At 32.3% G+C, this 26,493-nt stretch overlaps 2 protein-coding genes across 6 annotated transcripts; one reads left to right on the top strand and one right to left on the bottom strand.

Annotated features, from left to right (window-relative positions):
* Nucleotides 1–4,775: 4,775 nt before the first annotated feature.
* LOC106651354 (high-affinity choline transporter 1) lies at nucleotides 4,776–15,211 on the bottom strand. The gene is made up of 8 exons (XM_014369801.2): nucleotides 14,853–15,211; nucleotides 13,476–13,956; nucleotides 12,887–13,257; nucleotides 12,509–12,813; nucleotides 11,360–11,639; nucleotides 9,270–9,487; nucleotides 7,248–7,727; nucleotides 4,776–7,134 (listed from the first exon to the last, which is right to left on the bottom strand). The coding sequence occupies exons 3-8, from the start codon at nucleotides 13,158–13,160 to the stop codon at nucleotides 6,904–6,906; spliced, it is 1,788 nt and encodes a 595-aa protein (XP_014225287.1). The 5' UTR covers nucleotides 13,161–13,257; nucleotides 13,476–13,956; nucleotides 14,853–15,211; the 3' UTR covers nucleotides 4,776–6,903.
* A 2,757-nt stretch (nucleotides 15,212–17,968) lies between these two features.
* Nucleotides 17,969–26,007, top strand: LOC106651634 (RNA-binding protein squid). 5 transcript variants are annotated; one of them, XM_014370249.2, is made up of 10 exons: nucleotides 18,331–18,410; nucleotides 20,811–20,944; nucleotides 21,520–21,555; nucleotides 21,998–22,038; nucleotides 22,278–22,405; nucleotides 22,599–22,745; nucleotides 22,836–23,223; nucleotides 23,584–23,652; nucleotides 24,560–24,676; nucleotides 24,890–24,982. In XM_014370249.2, exons 3-9 carry the CDS (start codon nucleotides 21,527–21,529, stop codon nucleotides 24,625–24,627), a joined length of 870 nt encoding a protein of 289 aa, XP_014225735.1. In that variant the 5' UTR covers nucleotides 18,331–18,410; nucleotides 20,811–20,944; nucleotides 21,520–21,526; the 3' UTR covers nucleotides 24,628–24,676; nucleotides 24,890–24,982. The 5 variants fall into 5 exon arrangements, with proteins under 5 accessions (XP_014225733.1, XP_014225731.1, XP_014225732.1 ...); XM_014370245.2 differs by lacking the exon at nucleotides 20,811–20,944 and having other exon boundaries at nucleotides 17,970–18,410; XM_014370247.2 differs by lacking the exons at nucleotides 20,811–20,944; nucleotides 21,520–21,555 and having other exon boundaries at nucleotides 17,969–18,410.
* The last annotated feature ends 486 nt before the right edge of the window (nucleotides 26,008–26,493 follow it).

The raw sequence follows: 26,493 nt of genomic DNA, 5'->3' as shown, positions 1-26,493 counted from the left end.
TACAATACATTTTTATAATTATAATACTTTTTATATAATAATTTTTATACATTTCAATAATTCAATAATGACACATCTTTCATGTATTATTAACCTTTTCTCCAAGCATTACTACGACCACTATTTTATCAAATGAACAAACGGCTACAATTAAATTTTTTTTAAAATCAAATTACAAACTCATGATTAAGATGCATCATTTTATTCAAAATTCACCGATATGTATTGTTGAGATCTATCGTGTAATTATATAACTTTCATTTTCCAATCTCCCGAATCAAGTAAATCAATGAACTTATAATTTCCAAAACTCAGATAAAATATCATTTTTAAGTCCATGCGAAATATTGAAAAAGTAACGTTAGCGCATAGCACAAATTTTACCTTAAAATTGAATCAAACAATAATTAATTAATGTTTGTTCGAATTTTATGAAAATCAAATTAAAAATTTTTTACATTTCCGGAACGTAAAAATATTCGTATTGATTAATGATCACAACATTAAAGTTTTAAATCTCATTAAATTTAGGTTCGATTTATGAACGAATTGAAAAATCATAGTAGACAATATGATACACTTATTTCATTTTTTTTTTTTTTTTTTTTAATTAACGATCCATGACCCAAATAAACAAAATTAATTGAATTATGTTAATTCAATTCGAGTACTTATATAAGCTTCATATCAACTACCATTATTAAGTTCACGCGTTCTCATATTTTAATTTGACCAAACCTTATACTGTAATACAAACGACTCGTATTTCCTATGATATGTGTTCATATTATTGAAGTAACATGACCGATGAACAAAATATAATCGATTTTATAACTTATAAAATTATAATTTCCTGTCAAACCCACACAGTTAAATTTTATGGATTATCGAATATCTCCAAAAATATATCCACTGAACGTGACTAATTTTGCGCTTTGTAGCAATGGTGTTAACAATGCTAACAACGAACCATAATAATAATTTTGACTGATATGTATAGATAATTTATTTAACTACTTATATAATTATTTTAACAAATAAGCATGAACGATCTTATCACTGTGCGATTCTGCAGCAACCCACCCTTATTCTCCTATAGTTTATAATACATATACACTCATTTACATACGCACACAAAAACAGATTTCTATTGATTTCACAGATATCTCGCGTTCTATATAATAATTTTTATAGCTACTCGATGTGCTTTCAACTGACTAATTGAACAACATCCCATATTCTTGATTAAACTCAAGAAAAAATAATAACTATAAATATGAATACAAATTCTGTATTGATCGAGCATTGGAAAAGATAAAATTATTATTTTTATAAATTAACAAAAATTAAAATAATAAAATAAAATATTAATCTTTTAATTAGCTTCGGTGTACTAGTCATTTTTTTCGTAAAATTCTAAAATATTTAAAATTATAAGAACCATTGTTCTGTCAAATGAATTTTCTGATCTCTTTTAGTAATATTTTGAACAGACAAGTAAATTTACATTTGTATCACATCTAGTCGTAAAATTGTCACGTTCAAGGATTTAATTTCAATATTGTTTCTCCAATGTAATTCTTAGTTTTAAAATAAATAGTATGTACATCACCGAGTATTTAAAATTAATTTTCAAAAAGCGTAATCTATATTATGCAATCATTTCAACAACTATATTACTTTTAGTTCTAACAATTAAATTGCATTATTTCCTTTCATTTCATTGTCTTCATTCATTCAATCATAATTTTACATATGATTATGTTTTAATATTTTTATAGGTTTACTAACGTTTTGTTGGTATACTTTCATTTATTACAAACTTTCACACTATTTTATGAACATACAGTAAATATCTGTGCCCGCACTAGTGAAATTATTCTGTCTTCTCTTACCTTCTTACTCGTATTTTAAAAGCATTATCAGTAGAATATATCCTGCAAATTATTGCATAAAAAAGATAATGATAAATAAAATAAGAAAATAATACCTAACTAAATTTTATTTTATATATTTGTACACATTATTATAACAGCTTTTTTGGAATTGTTGCATAAATCTAATATTCGTTATATTTTCGGGGTTGAAACATTCACGCTTACGCAATAATTATATATCGCCATAGATATTTAACCAGCTGCTTTGATGTATAATTTATATATCTGTTCATAGACAAAATAAAACATAATATTCACACACGTGTATCGTGAGTTTTTTAAGTACAGCCAGCGTACATATTTATAAACTATGAGACAACTTAACTATCTCTGTCAAAGTAAAGCTGATCCGCCATTCCGCAAATTTTTAGAAAAATACTTTTTAACAGGTATTGAATTTACCTATTTCATATAGAAACATTGAAAAATGCTTTTACTACATTTCACATTCATTTCGAATGTCAATATGAAATAACAGTTATTACGGCTCTGGCCACTTTTCATATGTGCTGCTTTGTAACAGCTACATTGGAAATATCTTAATGTGAACGAGTTTTCGCCATGAAATATTTAATCAAGAAGGATTTATGTATGAGTATTATATTTTTTTAGCATTTAAATTTATTCGCGAACAAATTATTTCCTAAACCAGAAACCGAAGCAAAAAAAGCACAGCTTTCATTACACTTACGTTTTTATGTCTTTCTTAAATTATTTTCGTTTTTATTACCATCTAACTACCATATGAAAAATTTCATCGAGATAAACATGTGATCTTAACAGGAATCGTACTTTGTCCGAGAATGTATGAATCTTTAAATTGTTCTAGGGATTTCTTGACGCGACCGCATTGAATTTTTAGAAGCCATGACAAATTTGTAGTTCTATATGGATTAGCGCACGATGTATTAAAGGTATTTCCTAAAATTAAAAATCTCTGATTAATAGCAGTAAAAAACTTTAAATTTCAGGGACATTTTTTGTATTTAACGAGATAATCATGAACGGTAGGCTAAAGACGTGCACATACTTGAACAAAGATGAGGGCACTTCTAGCTGACAAAAAGCAAATAATTTTTTCACGCCCAGATATATTGAAATGAAATTAATTAAACTTTTCTTGATTTTTATTTCAATTTTTGTTACAATATTTTGTGGTAAATATCACTTTACTGTCAGAAATAGTATATTTTGCACCTAGGGAGTGAAAAATATATTATTTACGCTTTAATTAAAGTCTTAATTTATATCAACTGAAAAAAATTCTCAAAATACAGTTAATACTCGCAAAATATAGTATATTATATGATTTAAAAGTATTCGAGATTTCGCAGGTACGATAAAACGTTTAAGTACGTTTAATATATGATGAATGCAAGACACAAGATGATAAATTCCACGTTAAATGATGTACCGATTTCAGTCAAATATTCATATTCAAGTTTATTTCAACATACATCATATCGACGCCCCTTACGAAAAGTAGGAAGATTCAAATGTCTTACGAAAGGTAGGAAGATATTGATTTTTGACGAAAAGTAGGAAGTTTTGATATTTTTTGTCAAAATCAGGACGTTTCAATTTTTTGACGAAAACTAGGAAGTTTCAGATTTCTGAACGTAAGTTAGGAAGTTTCAAATGTCCGGACGAAAATTAGGATGTTTCAAGATTTTAAAAAAATGCCAAAAATTATGATGTTCGCGAGGAATTAACATTTTCTCACACATTTTATTAAGATCCTCAATTTTTTTATTATTGTGGATATCAATGAAATGTGCTGAAATGTTAATTCTCAATGAACACCATACTTCACAGTGTGCTTGAAGAGCATATAGGTTTGCCAAAAATACCTCTGAATTCTGTTGTAAGTGTTCGAAAGAATGTAAGCCACTGAATATGGAACCGTTTGAACGAAAATCCTAGCTGCTACTATAGTGAAATGCTTTCTTAATCTGCATCAAACCATTATTGCCGTTATTTAATAATGGTGTTTTTTGGGGGGTTTGTTTAGTTGAAACATAGTAAACTCACTTAAATCCTTATTCATAGTTGAACAGCTTTAAAGTGCAGAAAACAACCTTTAATTTGGTTACTTCAAAAACATTCCAAGTTATATAGAACCGGAGACACAGATATATGAAGATTCACGGATAATTTAAGTATTAAATGTTTTAACGCTAAAAAACCTCGAAAAAATATGACAATATTAGATATTTGTCATTTTTTTAACGGTTTGTGTTATTTTACTCGCATTGAAACTGTTGTGCCCCCATAATAAATTTTTTAGCTTTGAAGAACACGAAATAACCTTTGATTTGGTCATGTTAAGAAAATTTTATTACAAACAGAACCGAAGATATAGCAAATGAACGTTTGACAAGAAATCGAGAAAAAAAGGATAAGTTGTTATTTTTAGTTTTGTTCATTTGAAAAATATTAAACACACTTTAATCCATATTTTTAGTTGTACAGTTTTGAAGTGCTGAAAATTACCTTTAATTTGGTCACTTTAAAAATATTATAAGTCACACAGAACCGGAAATACAGCTGTATGAAGTTTCATGAAAAATCCACGTATCAAATCTAGTTCATCAACGGTTCACACATTTAATACTTAAATTATTCGTGAATCTTCATATATCTGTATCTCCGGTTCTATATGACTTGGAATGTTTTTGAAGTAACCAAATTAAAGGTTGTTTTCTGCACTTTAAAGCTGTACAACTATGAATAAGGATTTAAGTGAGTTTACTATGTTTCAACTAAACAAACCCCCCAAAAAACACCATTATTAAATAACGGCAATAATGGTTTGATGCAGATTAAGAAAGCATTTCACTATAGTAGCAGCTAGGATTTTCGTTCAAACGGTTCCATATTCAGTGGCTTACATTCTTTCGAACACTTACAACAGAATTCAGAGGTATTTTTGGCAAACCTATATGCTCTTCAAGCACACTGTGACTTTTTTTATAACATTTATTTCAATAAAAATTTGTTTATCATAAATCATCTTACGTTTATTCGATAAACACCTGAACTATCCTAATTTTTCTAGAGACGATCATAGCGAACCCTTTAAATATAACATTTTATACAAGTCATTTGTATACAAGTTTAGCCTCGAATTTCATAATACATTAACAAATTATTTAATACGTAATAAATGTGAGATTTATCAAAAAACAGTGAGTTGCCAGAGTAATGATACTGTATCATTACAATCAGAGCAAACTCTTCGAATGTAAAATATGTCACAAGGACTTTAACCGATATAGTTATCTCAATACATCCATAATCGAAGTTCATTTTCGAAAGTATTTGTAGTAAAGAAACATTAGTTTGTACATAAACGTATTTGAATATGAATTAATAACGAGTAATGATAATTTAATAACAAGCAGCGAGCTAATTACTTTTGTGATAAATATTACTTATCTTGTTAAAAAGTAAAGCTTCCTACTTTTCGTCATAAAAAAGTAAGATTCCCTAGTTTTCGTCAAAAATTCTAACGATTTCCTAGTTTACGTCAAAAAAAACTATAACTTCCTACTTTTCTTTAGACATCTCGTGAAATGTCCTAGTTTTCGTCATAAATTTGAAACTTCCTACCTTTCGTAAGACATTTGAATCTTCCTACTTTTCGTAGGGGCGTCGAATATGTTTCAATGAACATGCATTATGTAATAGAATAATTGACTTTTCAATACTTTTGAAATAATTTGCTGCTAAAAGCTACCCATCGTAAATCAAAATTTGAACAAAATTTAAAAAAAAATTGATGTGGAATTTGCAGACTAATTGGAAAATTAAAGAATTTGTTTAAAATTTACGTATTATGATTAAAATCAATTATGCATTTAACATGTATAACAATAAGATTTTCGAATTAATGTTATTTTTTATTATATATGTATCATCATGTTTATTTATTTTATTTTTATTTTTTTTCAAAGGAACTTTCAAGCTTGGGAACGACCAGCGTACGCTAGTATGAGCGTATTTCATACCATTTGAGCGTTACACAAAAAATCAACTGATATACTTTGTTTATATATATTTGTCACTATAGGGATCTGTAACAGATCTCATAAATTTATATATAGATATATTTTTTGTGATTTGTATAATGTCCATAAAAACTATTTGATATCCCACACTCGTTTCTCCAAGTCGATATTTATGTATACATACTATATACATATAATATAATATGTGTATGTGTGTGTATCTATATATATATTTTTGTTTATGTATAATAAATTTTTTCCAGATCTGTCTTTTATAAATTTAATTATTTTTGTAAAAAATAACCATTTTAAATAGCGTGATTGGCGGATCTGCCAATTGGAGAACATGTAGATCTTAACACTGAACTTCAAGCAACAAATAAACTATGAATTGCTACATTAGTCATGAACAAAAAAAGATAAATAAATAAATAAATAAATAGATTTATCTGTTTATTTATTTATCAATTTTTTATAGGTACATGTCGCAAAGGAAATTGATTAACTTACTAGGCCTAAAAGGCGACGCATCATTGAAAAATATTATAATTGGAAAATAATGTAAAGAAATAATGAACTATTCGTATCAAGATAATAAACATATATAAGACAATGCAAATTAGGAAATGTTTCAAAGAAAACTCGAAAACGTGTAATGATTTTCATTAAAAAATTCTCTTCGAACCCGATAATCAAAATAATCATCTTTTCAATCAAATATTAAAAAAAAATTGAAGAAAATTCATTTGAACATGTTCATTTTCTCTCGATTGGGTGTTTTTTTCATGCGAATAGAGAAAGGAAACATGATAAAATATATAAAGTGAATGTTAAAAAAAATTAGTCATTACGACAGATGAAAAACTATAAAGGATTCAACCTGATACTGGATGAGGGGTTAATGACGCATCGCCTTGCTTATTGTTGGTCACAGCATCCGATCACGGAGTCCACGATTAAAAGGCGGTATTAGTTTGAGCCACATTCGGGCCAACCGCGGCGTTACCAGATCTGCCAATGGAATTATCAACGGTTGTTCCGCTAGAGAGCAACTGGTCGGCCGCCGCCGTGTATCCTGAATCCGTGTCGTAGTCCGGCTCGAGTGCGGGGTTCACTCGTCCGTTGGATTCGTCTTTGCTACCGTAAAGTCGGCCAACACCACTGGCCAGCACTGCCATCTGTTCACCCTGTGATATTTCAAAAAAAAAAAAAAAAGCGAAACAAAAAAAGCAACAAACAAAAGAACAAAGATGTAGTCACGGCGTAGAAGCAAAAGGACAAAACTAGGAAAACAACAAACCTCAGCCGGGTCTGGGCCGACGCGTTCAACGTCATCTGGGATGTTCACGACGCAGCGGAAAATGTCATAGCTAGGAGCTAGTTTTCCACTGATAAAGAGATGTTGCGTCGCGTATGACACACCGACTAGTGTAATGAGCGAGATAAGCATTGCCATCGTGCGAAAAGGAAACATCTGCACGTCGTTCACCTCGTCGTAACCTGGATAGTGTATAAGGGCCGGGAGGCCCATGATGGGTTCGCCACCACTAATGCGAACCACAAAAGCTATGATGTAGGCAGTCAGGCTCCCATAGGTATTGCAGTAATGTTTGAAATGCACAACCATCAGCAGTTGTGGAAACAGAATGACATAGACCAAGTCGGAACACATCGACCATAGTCCGTAGATTGATGGTATAGTCAGAGCCATAATAGTACTCAGGATGCCTACTACTCCAATTCCGATCCGCATTACCCAAATGATTTCCATTTCCGAAGCCTGAACATAAATTTATTCTAACTTTTCGTGCCATAATTTTAAATTTATTCAGTTGGTATCCCAATCAATGAGTGAACATAAGTACCGATAAATCAGATGTATCAAGAAATTTTCAGCATTTAAATTGAGCAAAAAAAACTATTATGCGCGACAAATGGTACAAGTGTAGTTTGATACTATTCAAACTCATGTACACCGGCCGTCGTTAACTATTGACATACCTCAGCGTAAAATGATTGAAATCAAAAGTTACTTATAGTTCAGTGAAAAAAATATTTCATATAAATACGAGTAAAAAAAATGAAAAAAGGGATTTTTTTAGTAAAACGGCCGTATTTTTGAGAAAAATGCACATTGGACAATTGAAGCTGATTAAAGCTCTTGAAATGTTTAAATTATTAATAACAATTATTGAATAAACAAACCCTGCTACAACCATAAAGTACTTGTAAAGACCTTTCGAATGTATTTTTTAAATCTTCATCTTACATCCGATTATTTTTCACTGAAGTACGAAACTTTTAAGTTGGATCATTTTTCGATTGGGCGTGACAAAAGTGATTGACGAGCTGTAAAGCTAAAGAAATTTGTAACTGTTGTGTAAACACTTTTCTAAAGAACATAAATTACCAGATAACCTAAACGAAAACTAAACTTTTCGCAAAGTACTTCTTAGATTATTTTTACATTTAAAAAAATGAGGTATTGAAATCCTACAAAAACATGTAATAAATTTGATTTCAAGATGTCTAAACTTTTGAAAATTCTTTACCCGCTCACACAAAAATTTTATTGAACCAGAATTTTAAAATAGAAAGAATATTTTTTCTTTTTTGGAACTTTTCATTAGTGATTTCAAATTTTTTAACCGAAAATAATTCTAGACGATTAAATATTGTATTTACGTTGATTCAACAAATAATCAGTCGTAACAATGAGGGGTTATCTTGATTCGAACAAGTATTTTATCCTACTTACATATGGAATTTTCATCTTTGTCACTAACTTTAAGTAGTTAATAGTAAAAATATTTTAAAAGTGTCAAAATTAATTTTGAATGCAATTGGCTGGGTACATGAGATTTCATCTTATGGAAATTGGTATATGGGGTGGAAGAGGGCCCAGTGCACCCCATTCGATTCCAATTTGAAAAAATCACCTGATCTTCAGATGAAAATTTCAATTTGTGCAAAGACCTTGCTTTACTTTTGTTCGTGTAAATTTAGATTGAAAAAATTTTTTTACGCTTTTATCCCGGAAAAACATTTTTCAAATTTTTGGATAATAAATTGCCAAGCATCGAGCTAATACTGGACTAAAAATAACAAGAGGAGACTCGTATTTTCAGGTGCCGGAACATAACTTCGTCATTTTGAAAGATAAAATAAAAAAAAATTTCATTACTCCAAGGCATATATCATTAATCCTCAAAGTCTCAAATTTAAAGATCTATCGTAAAATCCAAAAAATTGTTCTAAATTTTAGCATTGGCCAAAATCTTACAATGGTGTTGCCACTTGAGGTATATACATAAGTACTCACCCTCTGTCGAAATATGAGCTTGTAAACATTTCGCGCAAACATAGAGCTAGCTGATAGAATGCTACTATCTGCTGATGACATAACTGCAGCAGAGACGGCACCCAATCCAAAGAATGATACGAAATCTGGTGTAAGGTACTGTAACACCATTGGTAAAATCATGCTTGTCTCTGCTGACGTCAATGGATATGGTCCTTGATAACCTGTTTCATTCCACGCTGAAAAAGAGCTCAAAAATTATTAATATTTCGCAATTTATTCAAATGGATATGAGTATGGCGTAACATTATTATTTGCTGAACTTGTTATATGTAGCTTCACCAATATGGTAAAATTTATGTTCAATTTTGATATGACGACTTGATTACAAAATCATGAATCTGATCATTCAAATCTATCTCGATTAATATTCGAATCGTAAAATGCATTACTTATTTTAGCACCTCAATATCTAATTGATTTTTGAAAATGTAGCCAGCAATTTGGAAGTAATGTGAGCCAGCGTCGCGGAGAAGATAAATATAGCCAATACTCATTCGATTTACAAATGTTAAATATAAGTTTTGGCTAGTTTTACTTTTTACTGTTGAGGGTTGTAGCAACAGATTTCTTTCATAGTTCTGAACTAACTCTTTGAGGGATCGTAATAAAGAACCGAACAGTTTGCGAATTAGCGTGTACCTTACTGTATCTATGCTGTCCGAAATTACTTAATGTAAAACCTAAATTTGTATATTTTAAAAGTTGTTTGGATCTAAAAATAAAAATCGTAACTACGATTCTTTTAAAGAGTCATTTTATGGAAATTTTAAAAATTTTTTAAGGACCTTTTTAATTGTGAAAATAGCATTTTCGTAAGCAGGAAGGATTCAGCCAAAACTACTGGAAGTTGTAGAGACGCTTTTCTATAGTCCTAAATGAACTTTTTAAGGGGTATGAGCGCTGATTCAAATAGCATGTATGGTCTAGGTTCACATTTATAACATTAACCACACTCCGAGGCGTCAATTAATATGACTTAAATTTCAGACCATTGGGGCATAGAAATTCGACACAGTGCTATAAAGAAATATTACGAGATTCCAAAGACATTCGTGAATAAGGAAATATTTATTTTCATGCACAATAATTATTATCAACTAATTTATATCCAGCATGTCTAAAAATGCGAATAAAAAAGGAAAATTTTGATTTAGAACAGCTGAATTCGCGTGTGCAAATCAACCCATTAAAGTTAAAGGCGACTAATTTTGAACAATTTTTCCGCGTATTTTAAATGCAAAAATCAGCTTCATAAGTTGATTCTACTTTCTCATAAAGGTCACGGAGAAATATTGAAATCGAAAATCGATAGAGTAGGTAAAAAAGGCAAACTGAGGAAAGAATAATTACATAGTTTCTTTTAAATACATGACTATGTGTACATGGTGCAAAATTATATGATAAAAATTTTATTTTATCTTGAAAATTCTGCTTCTGTAAAATTACGATGTTTATTTACTGCAGTAATGCTACCCTAATCCTTACTTGCCCGTCAATGGGCCATAAAGAGTTATTTTTAAAAACTTTATTTTATTGGTTACCTAATTGATGAATTTTGTTGAAAACGGCAATTTAAGTTTGATTGTAAGTTGCTTTGATTATTTAATATAAAAAAAGCAAACTATAATTCATTTTTAAAGCATTAAGTTGATTACATGAAATATTACATGATTTAGTAAAAACTTGTTCAACGGTCTCGAATCTCCTTTCAACTTTAATTTTTATTGATTCAATTGATTAATATTTCATTTTAATTTTTTTTCCTGCATTCAACGATATCAATCAATGAATCAATCAATCAATATTATCCACTTTGAATTAATATAATATTAGATAAATATAAACGCAAGTACGCGAAAACTGATACATACTTATCAAGATAACCAATAACTTTTATTATTTGTGCATGAATGCACAAAATGCCTGACCTTTCAGTAACTACAGTTCAGTCACTATCGTCAGTAGACAATAGTATTATTCCCTGACACTTTATTAGATTACATATTTAAAAATATTAATAAAAATAGGCAATTCGAGATTTAACTTACGAGTAGCTTTGGCAATAGCTCCGATAAGAACAGGAGGGATGGCCATTAAAATGCAACCGAAAGCGGCAACGTAACTAAGAACTTGAGCCCTCCCAGCAGATTTCGAAGACAAAACTCGTTGAAAGTAAACTTGCCACGGAATACCTCCAAAAATTAAAAGTAAACCATAATCCAGGTAAAACCAATATTCTTCTGGATTTACAGAGCCTATCCAGTCAACGTCCATTGAGCTTAGAGATTGTACTTTTGGATTGGTCCAAGCAAAAGGGATACACATCCACTAAAAAATAAAAATAAAATCATATTTAATGAAAATACTTATTAATGTATCAATTTGATCTGCACTTATTGTACTTCATATAACGAATGAAGTTCTAAACAAAAACTCATAAAAAAAACTTTTGGATTACCGAATGTTACGCTAAGTTTGATTTTAAATGATATCGTTATTATAAAACCCTCTACGAATATATTATCTTCATAAAGGAACAATTTTATTCATTTATTAATTTATCATATACTTCTTCTCAATTTTATATTTTTATATTTCATAGATTACAATAAATTTGTTATTACTACAAACTTTAATTGTTTTACTTTTACAATTAAAAATTGTTGAGTATACGAAAATTGCTCAAAAAGTATGTTTACTCAAAGTAAGTGAATTCCTGCGACGGCATCTGTGACAAGTAGATTGCAGGATTAAACTGCGATCAAAACAATTCCGGATAATCGTTTGCGAGCAATCATACTCTACTTGTATGGGTATATGATGTAAAAAACTAAAATTAATAGATTTTTGTGGAATTGAAAGCTTACTTTAAAAAGCTCGCGAAATATCAATTTAAAAAAATTCTTCTACAAAAATATACAAACTGCGAGAAATTTTAAATAATATTTCTAAAAACTCGAAAATTATCAGAATTGAAGATAAAAAAAATCCGAGGAATGCGTTCCTATATATACTTTCATTTTAAATAAATATGCATTTAAAAAACAAAATAACTGGAATTGGTCCTAATTTTTTCTATTTTGAAGGCAAATGTGCACCTATTATCTATGCAATAATAATCGAATAATCTTTTTCATTAATTCGCGATGTTAAAAACTAGCACAACAAGAAGTCTAAAGATAAGAGGAAAAACTCACAAGTCCGATGAAGATGCAGAAAAGCTGTATGACGTCGGTGTAGGCAACGGAATAGAGACCCCCAAAAAGTGTGTAGAAGACAGCAATACAGGCGCTGAGTATGACAGAAGTTTTCTGTCCCATGTCAATAATGACGGCAAGAGTAGCTCCAAGAGCCGCGAGTATTCCCGCGGCCCAAAATACCTCTCCACAGAGGGCTGGCAAAAATAATAGACCCCCCATTCGCTCGCCAAACACGTCTTGCAATGGATCCAGCATCGTGATGTAGCCTTGCTTACGCATTTTGTTCGCAAAGAATATTCCACCTATTTTAAAAATTCAACAGCATTATAAAAAAGAAAATAGTTTAATGGAAAAAATGTGCGAGTTGAAATTTACCGAAAACAAGACTCAGCGAGTAACCAAAGGGAGCTTGGCACCAAATAAGGCCACGTGTATATATAGCTTCAGCTGTGCCATTGATGTAACCACCACCCACCCAAGTAGCCGTCATTGTGAAAATTCCAACAAATAAGCCAATCGATCGGCCAGCCAGCATGACCTCCTCCTCCGAGTCGTTTCCAGCTTCTTTTTTTCGAGCAGCCCATATTCCTACTCCAAGGATAAGCATGTAAAACAATACGATCGAGACGACTCCTGCGACGTTAATCATTTTTGGTGCTGATACTTCTACCGGTGTATAATCAAACTGTCCCAGACCAAAGTCTGTCAATTTCGTCAAATCTTCTGATTTATCTTTGCTGGATAACCTGTCGAAGTCATTACTCTTTATTGTTCCACTTTTTATAATTCTAATTTAACTTTGTATTTCATAAAGTAGATAAATAAAAATTATAATTGCAAACATTTTCGAAATAAAAGTAGTCTAATTACTTGTCAAATTAAGATAATTTGAATTTTATATTAGAACACAAGAATTTGGAAAATGCAAACATATTGGACTTTTTGATATAAATGAAATAATTACTTTTGTAAACCCCTGGGTGTGCAGTCGCGCAGAAGTGGCGGACAACCTCAAACGGAAAAGAAAACCATATTTTGGTAGTGTCTTGAATTGCTCGGAGCCGGCAGCGAATAGCGGGAGAAAATTGGAAATTGTGTGCGGCTGCTGCTGCTGCTGCTGCTGCTGCCGATGCCGCTGATCGGAAAGCCAAGGTTTGACGGACAACAGTCGCCCCACCGGAGCGAGGTTTTTTGGGAGGGGCTGTTCCGCGTCCTAAAACCAAGGCCGCCCATGGGCGCTATTGGCCATCGATGGTTCCTTGGTCCTCACACTCTCACTTGTTACTGCCGCTTTATTTTCCACTTTTATGTCAATGCCTAATCTAGCGAACGACTCGTATGCGTTTCCTCTTTAATGGCCCTCTTTTCTAATAGCATTTGCCGCTGTGTTTACGCACTTTTGAGACTTTTTAACGTGAATGAACATCTTGCTTGATCAATTCCGCCTAAAACACCCACAAATTAAACATCAATTAAACCTGATGGTTTTTAAAAATTTTCTTCTCGATAGCAAGTCAGGTAATTTACTAAGAATAATTTAAGATCAATAAGCAAGGCATGCAGTTATGAATTTTGTCAAATCAAAAAAGCTATCATTTCGATTAAACCCGATTTACTATCGTTGAAAATGTTGAATGAAATAGAAGCGATTTGTGGTAGAAATCAAGATTTAAGCGAGCTTGCATTTTATAAACATGGCCATCGATAAAATTGACTAAAGTTTTATCGATTTTTCATGACTTATTCCTTAGAGGCTATTAATAGAACGCGAGAAATCTAATTTTGTGGCGCGTGAAAAATTAAGAGGCGAATCACTTGTAAATCGATGAAAAATACCAAATCTATTGCAAGTGAGTTACAACGAAGTAAATTCATGCACGATAAGTGTTGCAAGAAGATGTGGTCGAAAGGCCACAGGGGGTATTTGAATAAAAAGGAAAATTGATCAATTTAAAGGGTGAAAGATGCGCGAAGAGATATCGACGCCGTGACAAAGAGCGCGCGTCGATGTCCCTAATGTTGAAGGTTTTGCAGGAAAAATCAACAGGCCGAAGAAATAGTTAATTTGCAAATAAAACGCGAGTCAGGTGCAGAGGTAGATCGATGAGGAGAGATCGAGTCGCGCAAAGGTGAGAGCCGTAGCGTTCAGTAGACGTCCTTACTATTTTTAGTAAGTGTGTATAGTATATGTAGCGTAGCGATGCGAAAAATCGAATGACGTCGAGTGGGTAGAGTGAATAGGAGCTCGTTGGCGAGGCCAGTCGCGCGCGAGAAGCACGACCGAGGAAAAGCGCGCGAGCCGTGGGGCAGGTTGTATAATTGGCTGCGAGTGCGGACTTACAGTCGTTGGCAGACGAGGCTCGAGAACTCGAGGCTGGTGGTGTGCTGTGGTGGCGGCGGCAGCTTGGATTCGGGGACACGGGGTTACCTCATGATTGACTAGTTGCTGATCGTCGTGCAGCGACGGGTCGTCGCGAGAGAGCAGCTTGCGGACGCGGCGCACAGGAATCGGTCGCGCTTCGACGAGACTCGCGAACCGACTGAGGGTGGCGGATCGCCGATATTGATTGTGCCAGGCAGGCAGGCAAGCAGAGGCAAGCAGAGGCAGGCAGACGCAGGCAAACGCGAGCGAGCAGGGAGGCAGCCCAAGCCGCCGTTTCTCTCCTGACAGTGCGCATTCGCGAGCTCGGTCTGACGCAGGTAGCTCTGTTCAGCGCTTTCACTTGCACCCCAGGCTTGCGGCTTTGTCTCTCTCTCTCTCTCTCTCTCTCTACGTTTCCATTCCCTCGCTTGCCCCTTCTTTCGGCCAGGTGATCCCTGCTTCGGTGGCCTAGTTCATGAGTTTGCGCGCTTCGATTCGCGACTCGCGAGCACGCCAACTCCTATATGCTCCTTCGCTATCTTGGCTATTTCTTTCATGAAAGCTCCGACCCTTCATTCGGACGAAAATTCACGAAACGTCTGTGCTTTCAAAGCACGATCAATCCACTACTTCTTTCTACATCAGTGACAAGCTCGAACAATTTATTCTTTAAATTCGAGGATATTTTTACACGACTAAACTTATTCCGCTATCGGATTGAATGAAAACCCGCTCATTGGATGACGATTTTTTGGATATCATGGACAAAATCAAATTTTTACTTTTTGCCGATGTATCCACAAAAAATCATTTACACAATTTCCCGCGTTTGTTGCGTTTACCATCGGCCCTGGCCGCTTATTTCGTGGATCTTGGGGACTCTTCTTTTCGTAACATCTTAACATATTTTGGCAATTTTCTCAACAACGTGTTATATCGATTAGCACTAAACAATGAATTTCTTCCAACTTGAACTAATACACAATTAAGATTGGCCCTTAGTTTTAAAATGTCACATAGATCAATGAACAAATGGGACTTTTAACTTTTATTTAATTTTGGGAATTAACCCAAAATTTATCCTATGACATTCAATCTTCTTACCTGAAACAATTACTTCTTATATTTCTAAAAACTCGCGCGTATAATTTTTTTTATATACATTTCTGGAGGCATTGATTTCTCATTGTTAGTGTAACAAGTTGATCGATACAGGGGCAAGGGCACTTTGCCCGAATTCAATAATATAACTCATGAGCGTCATCGTGCGCGTGACGCAGATGAGATGAATAATGGCAATTTTTCAATTGCCCACCTTACACGACACCTGATGAAACCTAAATTATTTTATAAACACTTTATCTCTTTTAATTATTAACTTGGGGAACAATTTCATTAAAATTCAAAATGTGATCATTTAATGACCCTTTGGCTTAATCTTGGCTGTATCTGATTTCATTTTGATTCAGAAATTTCCATAGTACTTGCATCCATAATTGTCATTAACTTTAAAAGCTTATTCGTGAATATCATTGTCGTTGTTCGCAAAACCTTGAAAATATTCTTATCACACAGTTTGATTTTCGTCTATCGGAAAAGTCAAAAATGTATCATATAATATAAAAAAAATACATTGACTACAAGAGTAATTTGTCATCATTCGCCCACCGTCTAATATTTAATTATTTTATCATTCGAGATGTATAAGCCTTTGAACTTATTCGTAAGTTACTAAAATTTGAGTCAGAGGAAATGTCATATACTGACATATCAGTTTTCACGAATGAAAAAATTAATTTTTTTAATCAATCAGCTTACTTTTATTAGATGCATAAAAATTCCTTTGAATCAAAAATATTGAAATTGAATTTAAAATTCCTTCATAATTTTTTTAAATTTTGACGTAGTAAGGGAATGTAATGTAGAGCAGTTCGTCAAAGAGCCAAACATTTTCCCAGTAAAATTTGAGAAAATTGAGGAATGATTTTACTTGGCACGAAACATGTTGTATTTGAATCGAAAAAAATCGAAATAATCATACTTTTGAAAATTTGATTAAATCTTAAAATTAAAATATGAAGCCGATTTATGAAAGTATAAAACCAGTATATTTACGATCATTTAATACCATTGAATACATCAATCCATACACTCGAATTGGTATATATTTAGTACTCGCTCAATTTAAATATAATTAAATTATTATAAAGAATGCTGTAACTATTCAAAAATCATTTGAAAAATAGAAATATTATATTTTCTAGGACGAATAAGACGAAATTTAATTCATCGCATATATTACACATGGGTCGCAGTGCAAAATTACTCTTTCCTAAAAGTCGTTATTGTTATGCAGCGTTCGACGCTGCAAGACAAGGGCACAAGAGAAAAAAATATACGAAAGCAACGCTATGATTTTTTTTCCGAATTTCATCGGTGAGAAGTGGCAAACGATAAGCTAAGGGCGTGTTGATTAGCCAAGGAAAAGCTCATAAGCACCTGCAAACCGATAGAACGAATATCCAAGTCAGAGAGCTTATACATCGAGGGGTCAATACATGGCTTTACTCGTGCATAGGCTAGTATGTAGATGTACATAGAACATGTGCGAGTTGAGCAAGAATGGAGTAGGCTGCATGCAGAATCCGGCCGAGTATATACGAGTAGCGGCTTTTACACTAGGTACGTTACGGGCTGCTTCGTGTATTACAGCCGAATACGAAGCCGAGTCCCGAGAGCTGCGCCACGGACTCGTGACTCGGCTTGAACTTTCTCCTCTGCAGTTTGCTGCACTGGCCATTCAGTGTGGCATCACTGTGCACGTCTCACGATCTGCATATTGCCATATCACAGCGTGAATACATAACGTATTCTAGCTCCGTCATGCCAGGGCAGTAGACAGGATCGTTGCTGCGCCGTCGCCGTGTGCCGCTCTCCCGCCCCCTCCCCGACTCTCCGATTCGCGGTGCGTACGTACGGTACGTAGCGTGAACTGCACATACGTCTAGGTAGATTTTAGTTCGCAGAGACGCCGCGAGCCGCCGACGCTCGTGGCGCCCTGCGCACTGCGCGTCCTTTGGCCGTCTTCTACCGCGCACATACGGTACGATACACGGAGCAGCGCCTATAGTGAGAAAGCAGCGTATATACCAAGCGGTGTCTCTGATTGATCTGCAAAGCCAGCGCCAGTTGCCGCACGTTTCCGCCTTCTCGACTCGACGCTCGAGCTGTGTAGACGTAAGAGCCTACGCGCGACCCTTACAACGCCTCATTCGTTTCCAAGAGACAGAGAAAAAGTTGTTACACGTCGCCACCGACCCTTGGTGTCAACCTCGTTAGTTTTGCACCCGCTATCACTTGATAACGAAACACAATTAGCAGCAATATGGCCGAGCAGGAGAACAAGGACTTCAGCGAAGACGTTGCCGAGCAGAATTTCGAGCAGAATGGCGAAGCTGAAAACGGTGGTGCCAACGCCAACGCTGCCGGCGGCGGAGGTGACGCCACCGAGAACGGACAGGAAAATCAAGAAGACAGGTAACTTTTTCCATTACGATTTATTACCCTTGTACTTTTTTATTTTTCATTTTTTTTATTCCTACGAGCCCGACCTTCTATCTTACTCTTGCTCGCAAAACTTTCGTTTTACGTGCATTTCTCGCGGCTTCGTCGATGCTCCCATTGAGACGGGCATCGATTTGTCCACGTAAGCCGGCTTACTTACTTTTTACAAAACTGCAAAATCAATAAATGCTACTTATTATCCAACTTTGAGCAATCGGAGACTGCGTCTTTTTAGCGGCAACACGTATACTGGGTTAAACGTGGAGCATAGTGAGCTGGATTCGGCATCGTCATCGTTGCTGCTAGCACTATCGCTCAAAATGGCTGTCGTGTGCGCTTGTAAACGACCATGTCCGGCAAACTACTTGTCCACTTATTATCCGTTATGATCCATTCATTTTCATCTGCTGTTGATCTATGCAGCAATCTTATCAAATTTTGTTTTTTCTTTTTCGATTACTTATGGTTATCGTTTATGATCGCGTCGAAAGTAGCAATTATTCATTTTGACTAACAAAAAAAAAAAACGCGTTGAAAAACGAAAATGGCGGGCTTACACACCCTTGCACGTGTCGCTACTATTTCCTCGACACTTTATTTTAATTTTTGGCATTCACAAGCTTTCAGCTCTTTTATGCCTCCGATCCAATAATAAAAATCATTTCATCATGATAATTTTCATTTTAAAACACAAACTAAATTCTATTCTTTCAGTTCTATGCATTTAACACAAACAATAGCCTTTTCATTAACAGCTATACTCTTTTCTTGAAATTTTTATGATTTGTCACATAAAAATGTCTTAATTTTGTTCAAAAATAGTTCATTTCCTTAAAGTTAAATTTCATTGCATAAAATGTTAAAGTATATTATTTTCAATTTTGTAATAAACATATTACTCATGGTAAGTCTCAGGTTATTGCAAGTATTTGCGTTAATTTTTGTTGACAAGTAGATTTGATTATTATATTTAAACTAAGTTTCTGTTTTACTGTTTTCCTTAAAACACACAGTTCAAATATTTTCACAAGGTACAAAATATATTTTTCTTTTGACAACTTTGATTTGTGTATCAAATGCTATTGCCATAATCAACTGATAATAGACACTTACATATTCATGTTACACAATTTTGTTGGATGATGTCAAAGTTTAAAGTTATAATGAGTATGCCTCTTAAACAGGCATCATTGATGAAATTAATTAATGTAAAATCAACAATTTTTTACATTGTAATTGCTATAAAACAAATGTAAAGATACTAATATTAATTCCTTCTTGATTGGTAAATGTATTTTCAATAGTCAAAAATATTGACTTGTATTACTAAGGAAATATTTTTAAATAATTTTTTCTGTAATAGAAGATGACAAATTAAGTATAATTCATCGATACAAAATGATTTTTTAAATGAATCATAGCTTTGAATTTGAAGAAAAACTTAGATGATTTTCAGATATAGTACTTTTGGACTGCTTATAATCAACGCGAATTCTTGCTATATTGATAATAAAAGAGCACCTAATTGATTGGATGAATTTTTTATGTGATATTTAATATTGCATTGCTCCCATACCATTCCTAAAATACATGTATGGTTGTAGCTTACAATTGAAGAAGATTTTTAGAAAATATATACTCAGTACTTATTTTTACAAAGTAATTCCAGGGTTTAAACTACTTGACAATTTATTGACTTAACAACAATTTGAAGAAGGATTTTCAGAAAAATTTTCAAAACAAGCTTAGTATTGGTGCACGGTGAAATCAAGTTTTTTTAATACTAAGACACTAAAGATTTCTTCAATCAGCCCATAATTTGCGATTTAAATAGCATCACTTGAATGTGCTCATTCTATGTATATTGATTCTGTTAAAAATGATTATCATTTCAATGATAATTGATCATTGAGTTTGAAAATATATAAATAAATAAGTACGTGAGTGTCCTACCTTAATTGTGTGCTCCAAAGGTTTTCAACGCATTCAAAATTAACAGTACATGCTTTTCAAACAAAAACATTTTATGAAAAAATTTCAATGTGTTCAAGTGTTGATTTACTCAAAGTTGGAGTAACTTGTTTACGTATCCAAATAGTTTTAAGTATTTTAAAACTAGTGTCGAAGTAAAAATGTTCCAGACATCTTTGTACATAAGAGCAGTCATTCAATAATGCCTATCGAGATTGAGTTTTAAAAGTTTTATATAGTGCCATTTGCATCATGAGCCGGAGCACAGTATCAATGTTAACGTATCTAAACTGAGGTATTAAAATGAAGGTTAAAAAATCATTGAAATGAACAAAATGAAAAATTGATAATGGTTAGGAGCTCGGAATGCCACTAACCCAATTTATGTGGCTTGGTCTGCAGGTGGCAAGCAAACGTGTGAACAAATGGACCTGCTTGATGAAAATGGTGCTTGCAGATGGATGCTTATGTGGTATCAGCACCTGAGAACAACAGCAAAGCTACGATGACAGCTCATGGAAGCACTTGCCTCCACGGTATTTATCAGCAATGGAGTTCAGATCTCAAAATTTTGCTTGAATGAATACCATGTCATAGAACATTTTTATTATCGCGAAAGTAGTTAATTACCTTGAATTTAGATTGGATCAGATTCTAAGCCTAAACTAGATGAAGCAGTAATGGTTAAAGATTCAGTACTTGTTGATATACAAAAAAACTATTGTGTGTTAAATTACTTGATTCTAGAATATAAATTTCAATTTTTATCTTCTGATACTGTGTAAGTTGTCTTATCACGAAATTGAAATGGCTATAAAATCTTTTTCTGAATGCGGTATTTCCAGTGTAAATATTGTAATTGTAAAACTATTAATATGAATTTGATATAATGATAAACTTATGCATATAATTTCCAATTCTCAAAGAGTTTTTGACAGGGCTTTTTTATAATTTTCTAATATTTCAGGAATCCAAGTTTTATAACTTAAAGTTTTTAATGTTAAAGTTAGATAAATAAGACTTAATCGTATAATCTCAAAGGGATTTAGGGTAAATTCAGATCTAATTATCTGGTATTCGTCATGGGCATTTATGACAATCACATTTACAGGTCTTCTATGGACAACCAGGATTTGCTGAATGATAGGTACTTCCTTCCATTCTTTCTTGGCTTTTCTTCATGAAATTAGTATAAATTAAATATTCTTAAAGGTGAATCTAGCAGAATTGATATGGATTAGCTGACAACGATTTCCTATTAATATTGTAGAATTTCATTACAATGTAATATAATAAAGTTAATATGTTAATTGATTATGATTACCTGAATTGTAAATTAAAAAAAACTTCTTTTTTTTTTGATAAAAATGGTCTGTTACAGTAGACATAAAATTCCATTATTTGCTTTACAGTGACTTTTAAATATTATTCAATGATGATTTAAATTATGCAATAATCCAGGATCATTTTAGCAATTTTATCAATAGTTTCAATTTTTTCACTAAATTATATTATAAAAAATTTAAAAGAAAAAACAAAAATATTCATATAAAAAATTATATTACAATTTTTATTTTTGCAATTTCTAGGAAACTATTTGTGGGTGGACTAAGCTGGGAAACAACAGACAGTGAGTATACTATTTCTTTTTATTTTCTTTTTTTTTCTTTTTTTAAATTACTTGAAAAACTTGAATGCCTAAACTATGATGAATATTATCTTAGGACACCTTCAGAAAACAAAATGGCATTGTTTTTATGAGATTAAAATTTAATTCTGAGTTTTTTATTTAAAAAAAATGAATTGATTTAATTTCAGAATGCACTTAGTTATTACCATAAAAATAATTCTTATTTTTCTGCTTTTCAGAGGAGTTGAGAGATCACTTTAGTACATTTGGTGATATCGAGAGCATCAACGTCAAAACAGATCCCACTACTGGTCGTTCAAGAGGATTTGCCTTCATTGTTTTTGCCAAAGCTGAATCTTTAGATAAGGTAAAATTTTTGAAAATAGTTTTGTATCAATGCCAAAAAAAATTTATGAATTGTATGATGATATTTTTAAGTCAGTTCTGCTACTGAGTACAATTGAAGAAAATTTTTCTCTGAGTTTACATATATTTTAAGTTTATTATGAAATCGTATTTTATTTCTTCAAGTTTCATTAATGAAAATAAAAAAATTTCAGGCTATGGCTCATGGAGATCACATTATAAATGGTAAAAAAGTTGATCCAAAGAAAGCAAAAGCACGCCATGGTAAAATTTTTGTCGGTGGACTTTCCACGGAATTGTCTGATGAAGACATTAAATCATTTTTTGGCAACTTTGGAACTGTAAGTAATTTTTACTTTAAAAATAAAAAAAAAAAAAAAAATAGCCAAACAAATACTTACAATTTTTATTACATTTACAAATATTTACAGATCATCGAAATGGAAATGCCATTTGATAAAACCAAAAACCAAAGGAAAAACTTCTGTTTCATTACCTTTGAGTCGGAAGCTGTAGCTAATGAGCTTCTGAAAAATTCTAAACAATCCATCAATGGCAAAGATGTTGAAGTTAAAAAAGCCACCCCTCGACCTGATATGGGAGGCATGAGAGGCATGGGTAGAGGAGGACGCGGAGCTAGAGGAAGCCGTGGTCGAGGTTTTGGTGGTCAAGGAGGATGGGGACAAGGTGGTTATGGTGCCGGCTATGGCAGTGGTTACGGAGGCGGCTATGGAGGTGGCTATGATGGATATGGTGGTAACTATGACTACTATGGCGGTGGCTATGGTGGTTATGGTGGCTATGACTATGCAGGATATGGTAAATTTTACTTTTTTTATCTATTTAATAACTATGGAAATTTATTCTAACGTGAAACATTAATCATTTTTTATATAAACTTTTATCATTATATCTCGAAAATTAAGAATTTGCAAACTTTGAATAGGTACTTGAAAATGTATATAATTTTATTAAATATTCTTATATATTTAAGAAACTATTAATTTCAATTAAAAAAATGACTAATTTGCAAAAAAAATGATCATGTGCGTGAAGAGATCTTACATTTGATTATTAAATTTTTTTATTATTTGTTTATAAGAAGTGCATAGTAATCAAGTAAATTCATAGAATTCACTAAGTTGACTTTTTTGCACCATTTGTTCCATGAAAATGCAGATGGCTATGGCTATGGCGGTAGTTACGATGGTGGCTACAATGGCGGGCGCGGTGGTGCACGCGGAAAAGGTACGCATTAGCGTCCCTTTTAATCTCTTAATTATACATATCCTAAATCCTACTACTATTTTTATTTATATGTCGCTCTCTGTTTTCGTTGACATGAATTTCTTGCATCTTCTGAATTTTCTTAATAATTAAAGAGCAAACTCGATAATTATTTTACATTTTATATGACTTAATTTCTTGCTCCAAGCGCACATGTCAACATAAATATAAGAAGATGAATATTTTCTGAAATATACACTTCCTCGAAATTTCTTCAATTACATGTTAATTGTACATTTGCGGAAGTGTAATTACCATGAAAAATTCATATATTTATGACACATTGGTAAATAAGTTGCATGTGCGAAACTTTTCCACTTTAAAACTTAATTATTTGAGTTTAAATTCTACCAGTATATATTATTTAGTGAAAATTCTATAGATAAGAAACAAGCAAGAGTTTGCAGAGCATAATCAAAATTGTAAGTTTATCCAATAACTAGAGGTTGTATTTAAATACAACAAAATCTTTTTGTTGAAAGGGGTAAAGAAGAGAGAATCTTGCCTACTGTTATAATCAATTGAGCTAAATTATAAGTTTAATATGTATAGCTCTACAACCTTAGCCTGTAGCCTCTCAATAGAATTTTTAAATGTTTTCAGTAGAGACAAAATTCATTTTTGAAGTGCATAGCTTGAGACATTGTTGAATTTCGCAAAGGTCAAAGCTATCAAGTTGCTTATCAATTTATACATTTATTTTAACACCTATGTTTCAATTTAATCTCTTGGTTTTTTCATTGATAAAATGACTTTTAGCAAGTAATATTTAGTGCATTGGCTTCATAGAAAAGTAGACACTTGATTGTATCTAACATTAAAGCTGTAGTGAAGCATAGTTTAAAACATTTCACTAATTGTGTTTCAGGAGGCTCAGGCTTTGGCGGAAAACAGAGAGGTGGTGGTCGCCAAAATCAGAGGCATCAGCCCTATTAATACCACAATTTTCATTTCGACCATGATGCCACTAGCATCTTAACTATTGGTGAGTTTCTCTCTTTTTTCTGACCTTCGATCAATAATTGAACTGCTCTTTTGTTTTGAATTGAAAATTTTGACTCTGGTTTGGTGTAAATTTATAAATTTTGATTTTTGAACACACCTTATCTAATTTCTATTATCCTTCACATCTTCTCCTAAAAATTTTAATTTCAAACTGATTTTATTTTCTAATAATGTATTTTTAAATTTATTGCAGGTCATTCATCATTTAATAATCGTAACTCGTCAAATCATCATTCCACAGCAAAGACTCGTCATCATTATCAAGACTCTAATGCGCAACCGCGTATGCATCAACAGTCAATGAACAAAGTGAATCATCGAGCATCTTAGTTAATAAATCATTATCATCATCATTAGAAGTATTTTGACATTGTGTCCAAGCTTTGCCAAAAAAGCTGTTACAGCTCAATTTCATCCTAAAGATGAACAGAGCAATACTTGTATAGACATATAAGTGGCATAAGATATTTACTTCTTTATTTCTGCCTCAAATAATAATCATTCTGTCTTCGATTTATACACATTCTAATCTGAATTCTTAATATGATAAATTGGTTGATGATGTAACATTAGTTGTAATATCCAATTAAAATTTCCCGATATAGTGGTTAAAATTAAAATTTTTCTTTTTTTTTTATAATTTATAAATTCATAAAGTTTTTCAAGTCTAATTTGAATGTTTCCAATTTTGGAAAATATTCTACCTTATGTTTTCAATTAAGGCTGCTCACGATGATTTAGTTGTCACAATTAAAATAGAAATCTCTGATAAAAATTCACCTTATTCAAACAACTCACATTTTATTTACTATTGATGAATTAAAATAGTAATCAGTGTACATAGTGATTGATTTCAAACTTTGTTTTGTCATGATAATTGAATAATTGTTTTTCTCTCAATAATATAGAACGAAAATTACTTCATTACTACTATAAAATAGAATGTTTTTTATAAATTAATCACTTGAAATATTTGCGCTAAGTTATAACTAGATATAAATGTACATATATTCTTTTAATGTAAAAGGAAATGATTTCAGACGAAATTATTGCCTAATTCTTCGTTCGAACGCAAAAATTATAGGGGTATTAAAAATTTTGCTGCAATTACAGCTTTATTATTCTGAAAGCATATAATTATGCTTTAAATATTTGTCCATAAGTAACGATAGAGTTTTATTTTACTCTGTTGAAACTAATTTGTAATATCTGTCATGAAATATTAATTAAAAGCATTGTAAGCGGTTCTCCAATTGAACTGTATTTTCTTTATCAACCTGATCATGAAATAAAATTATAATCCAATCTAAACTGATATCTAATTTTTCGCACTAACGTTATATGCAATGATTAAAATAATTGAAATAGTTGATCAAGTAGCCACAGTTGGAGCACTTCAAATTTCACTGCAGAAGGATGGTAGATTTATAGTCGTTCTTGATAATATTTAGATTATCATGCCTTTTATTACAAGTTTTTATGTATTAACTTTTGCGCGTAATTAATTGAAATTATGAAGCTTTAACATTACATTTTCAAGGGGTAAATTAATTGCAAGTTTTATCTTACTTATTGTAGAGAACAAGTACCATAGCGATTTAAATGTATCTTAGTTGATTAATCCAATTCTAACGTCATTAAAAAAGCCCCACTCGTATTGATTTTTACTATAGATTTTATGAAAAAAGAAGAAAAAAATTTGAAATAGTTTGAGTAGACTTTTTCTTATGCGATTTACCTGATTCACGATTCTGAACTAATTGTTTACAGCAAAAACTTGAATGTATTTTATTTTAA

Source organism: Trichogramma pretiosum, unplaced genomic scaffold (assembly GCF_000599845.2).
Source record: "Trichogramma pretiosum strain Unisexual culture from Peru unplaced genomic scaffold, Tpre_2.0 scaffold9, whole genome shotgun sequence".
In the NCBI taxonomy this organism is placed as follows: domain Eukaryota; kingdom Metazoa; phylum Arthropoda; class Insecta; order Hymenoptera; family Trichogrammatidae; genus Trichogramma; species Trichogramma pretiosum.
The sequence above is the reverse complement of the archived record's forward strand: the minus strand, read 5'-3'. Positions and strand labels throughout refer to the sequence as shown.